The following is a 3957-nucleotide window of genomic DNA, read 5'->3' as shown; positions in this document are numbered from 1 at the left end:
ATTTTTGCTTGGCTTAAGAAAACTAAGCCGCGGGCCGGATTAAATTGCCTGGCGGGCCGTATGTTGCCCAGGTCTGCTCTACAGCTATATTTTTGAAGGTAGTTGCGGGGTTACCAGTACACGAATGAGTTTTTTTGTTCATAATTACACAAGTAACACTAGGTAAGATAAAAAAAGAAATACAAAACGAATATAATAAAACGATTAAAAGCACATGTGCCTTGCGAGCCACGATTTTTGCCACCCCTGGTGAAAACAATTAGTTAAAGATACATGGTTAGGGGATAAAAAAATTGAATCAGGGCTAAGAAGAGCAACATTGGTGGTGTGATGTAATGCCCGATAGTATATCAATCCCTTCCTGCCAAAGGCCTTTTTAAGGTATATTTGGCAGAAATTGTGCCTAACATTTTGGCAAAAATATCTTTTGGCATGGCGTGCACTAATTATGGATTGGAATTGGTATATAACAAAGCTAATTATTGTATATATGAAGCAAGTGATGACAAATAAATAATGTAAGTTCTTCAGTCTTCATAGTTTATATTAGTAAGTCGACAAGCAAAAAATACTTTAAGATTAAAAAATTAGTATATATGTATTTTAGGTTTATTCTGCAGAATCTAGGTGTTTTTTTAATTGTAATCTAGGTTTTTCTATATATTCTCGCTGACAACTTTGTTCATTCTCATTATCACAAAAGGTTATCCTTCTTACTTATAAGTGAGTAAAATGGGAGTAAGTAGTAGTCATTTTACACAGGAAGAGCTGCAGGAATATTCTGTAAGTATTATAATTTATAAATGTTTTTTTGTAATATTTATGGTTTCCTGCCACTTGAGTTTCATGCATCAACTTTATCATCTTAAACAGCTAATATTTTTAAATTCAAGGATTATCGACCCCCCCCCGTTTCGTAAGTGATATTTACTATTGCAGGTGGCGAAAGGCGTGCTTGTAGTTCACAGTAGTCTTATATATGGCACTTAGGAAACTGCACTGCTAAAGTAGTCTAAACATGTATCTACCAAAATCAATCACACATATTTCACTGTCTTGGTTTACTTTTTCTGCACACTAAGCTGTTTCGATGGCATGTGTTCGCTTTTGTCTTAAAGGTTCGTTTTGCTGAACGTTAATTGCGTGTCTAAAAATTATTTTTCATCATGTTTAGAGTCTCACAGTGCAACATGCCATAGTATGGAGAGGGCCCTTGTGGTGAATAGAGTTAACTAAAACGGAATAAAAGTTTAGAAAATATACAAAAAAATGTAATTACCTAGTTAATGAATAAAAGTTTGGAAAACACACAAAAAAATGTAATTACCTAGTTAATTTGGCTAAGTGTATGGTTTAGGGGAGTAATGGCCAGGTGGCCCATACCCTATAAATTGCATTCAGCGAGCAGACAAACACTTTTTACTTTTGAGTTGGCAAAATTGATGCAGACTTGTGATAAAACATTAATTTAATATCATTGATATGTATATAAAAAAACTAAATAAATTTGGTAGTTTGTAAATTTTGCCCTCTGTTTTTTTAGGAATTGACTTTTTTTTCGAAAAAAGAAATCTTACAGTAAGTATTTGTAAAAATATTGCATATTACATGTGTGCAGAATGGTCATTTTAATTGCTACATGTTGCAGCAATTGTTTTAAACTCTGCAATCGACTTTTAATTGGTGCCACATTGAATAATAAAAAGTTAGGAATTTGGGAAAGTCAAATTCCACTGCTCACCAATGAGCACTAGTTAAATCCAAACTAGTGATTAATTTATTTTCAAGTATTCCATCCATATTAAAAAGCACGTCCACAGTTAAAGTTTTAGACAATGCATTAACATCTTACTTCAACATAAAATTATGTATATTTGCTAATACTACTCTTCTCCCATTAATGAATAATATTTGTCAAAATCTAGAAGCTGTGACAAGATAACTTTGTTCTGACTAATGTTGCATGTTTTAAAAGCAGTTCCTATGTAAGAACAAATATTAATATTGGCTTGACTTTCAATAACAGTTTATCTGAACTGAACCTAGTCTATGAAACTTATATGAAAGATTTTTTTCTAATAATTATGAATTGATTATGCCATTTCATGATAAAACATATCTTCCAATAAAACATATCTAACAAATTAATTGAAAAAATGTGATCAGTTTCAGTTCTGTCTGAAGTTATCACACTTTAATTTTTTATTATCTTAATATGCAAAAAAACAACAACTGCCTTATGATTACCAGTGTTTTTCAAAAATTTGCTGAGCTTGATCCCGAAGTTATCACTCAAGCCAAAGCTACAAGGCTTTCTATGGAAAAAGTTTGTCAAATTCCAGAATTAAAAGTAAATCCATTCAGGTATGTCATTGATTCCTATTCTATTGGCTATATACAGCCATGTGGTGGTTGTGGTATGTTTGTAATTAAGAATTTTTATTCTTACTAAAGTTTTACATATTGTTTACAGTGATCGGATATGTAGGGTGTTTTCAACATCTGATATTTTTGATGGTAGCCTTACCTTTGAGGATTTTCTTGATATGATGAGTGTTTTTAGCGACCAAGCCCCAAAGTCGTTGAAAGTTGAATATGCCTTTAAAGTTTACGGTATGTGTTCTTAAGGTTGCCAGGCTTTGTATAACCATTTGACTGATTTCTTTGGTTGCCTAAACTACTTTTTACATTATTTGGGTGTGACTGACGTAAGACATATTTCTATGCTAGATTTTAATGAGGATGATTTGCTGGATGCTGAAGATATTGAAATGATTGTAACTCGACTTACTGGAGGTGCAGGTGCACTGGAAGATAAGGAAATGGACCAACTTTTAATAAATGTATCTATTGTTGATATAAAAAAATATTATAACTTCTGTAATAAGCATTCTCTCTAGATAGGTTTGTGTATGATTTTCTGAATTTTTTTATCAATATTTGTAATATTTAGGCTTTATGTTTGATGTAGATCATTATTTTGTATTGTAGATGATGCAAGAAGCTGATTTAGATGATGATGGTCAACTATCATATGCAGAGTTCGAACATGTCATTTCTAAATCTCCTGATTTTTTGAAGTATGCCAATATTTGCTTTTTAGTATATTTATTAAGGAAGACTAACAAAAATATTTGTTTTCAGCTCTTTTAAAATAAGACTCTAGTCAAGTTGGACGATGTCTTTCTATTCATTTGAGATGTTTACTTTACTGTGTCTTGTGCCTTGTACCTCTGTTTTTAACCAATTTATATCATAGATTTATACTATTATTTGTTTAATTATACACAACCTTTTTGTATGCAGTGAGTGATTTATGTCCTGACCGCACTTTTCTATATGCCGATTATTGAGATTAGCATGTGAAATTGGTATATTTTGCTAAAGATTTTACTTTGTTTTGCACTACTCCATTTTGTCCATTGTAAAAAAAAAATTATAGTTATGACATGTCGTAGTATAAACAAAACCGTACTTGTAATATAAAGCCTTGATTTCATAACGCCACCTTACTTTAATAACACTGACTCGCACTAACCTTCCTATTTGAGTGTTCTACAGGTGTACAGTGTACACTCTATGACGAAAATTTTGACGTCAGGCTATACAATCACATTATGTCATGTGATCACTCATTACTGTTACTTCTATTTTTGAACAGAGCCAACACAACTTTTTCAATATTTAGTGGAAATTTGCGAGTGTTTTGTTATCGCCGTAAAATAGAAAAAAATACATATACCTAGTCCTAGTCTCTATGTTTTTTTTTATAAAAAAATACTACTTTAAATATAGCGCTAGTCAAACAATTTTCTGAACCGCTGCTTGTCCACCTATATTAGCTTAAAGATAATGTTCATCTATCCATACCACAGACCTAAATAACAAACAAAACTTACCATAACAGGTCAGTTTTGTGCAGATCTAAAAAAACACTAACCAAAGTACAAGCCCCAC

The 3957-nt window shown here is 31.8% G+C and overlaps 1 protein-coding gene across 1 annotated transcript; it reads left to right on the top strand.

Annotated features, from left to right (window-relative positions):
- Positions 1 to 583: 583 nt before the first annotated feature.
- Positions 584 to 3752, top strand: LOC146148532 (calcium and integrin-binding protein 1-like). Its single transcript, XM_083386858.1, has 7 exons — positions 584 to 783; positions 1544 to 1578; positions 2251 to 2364; positions 2474 to 2613; positions 2731 to 2843; positions 2992 to 3080; positions 3145 to 3752. Exons 1-7 carry the CDS (start codon positions 733 to 735, stop codon positions 3164 to 3166), a joined length of 564 nt encoding a protein of 187 aa, XP_083242984.1. The 5' UTR covers positions 584 to 732; the 3' UTR covers positions 3167 to 3752.
- Positions 3753 to 3957: the final 205 nt, after the last annotated feature.

The sequence above is a fragment of the Ascidiella aspersa genome, chromosome 4 (genome assembly GCF_963924565.1).
Source record: "Ascidiella aspersa chromosome 4, kaAscAspe10.2, whole genome shotgun sequence".
Classification (NCBI taxonomy): Eukaryota; Metazoa; Chordata; class Ascidiacea; order Phlebobranchia; family Ascidiidae; genus Ascidiella; species Ascidiella aspersa.
Note: the sequence above shows the minus strand (reverse complement) of the source record. Positions and strands in the feature narration are given on the sequence as shown.

What these genes read in the sequence shown, in the direction of transcription:
- LOC146148532 (XM_083386858.1), top strand. Translation starts at nt 733, where the DNA reads ATGGGAGTAAGTAGTAGTCATTTTACACAGGAAGAGCTGCAGGAATAT. An exon ending in TCGAAAAAAGAAATCTTACA is followed by an intron (nt 1,579 to 2,250) that starts GTAAGTATTTGT and finishes TATGATTACCAG; the next exon opens with TGTTTTTCAAAAATTTGCTG. An exon ending in TTAAAAGTAAATCCATTCAG is followed by an intron (nt 2,365 to 2,473) that starts GTATGTCATTGA and finishes TATTGTTTACAG; the next exon opens with TGATCGGATATGTAGGGTGT.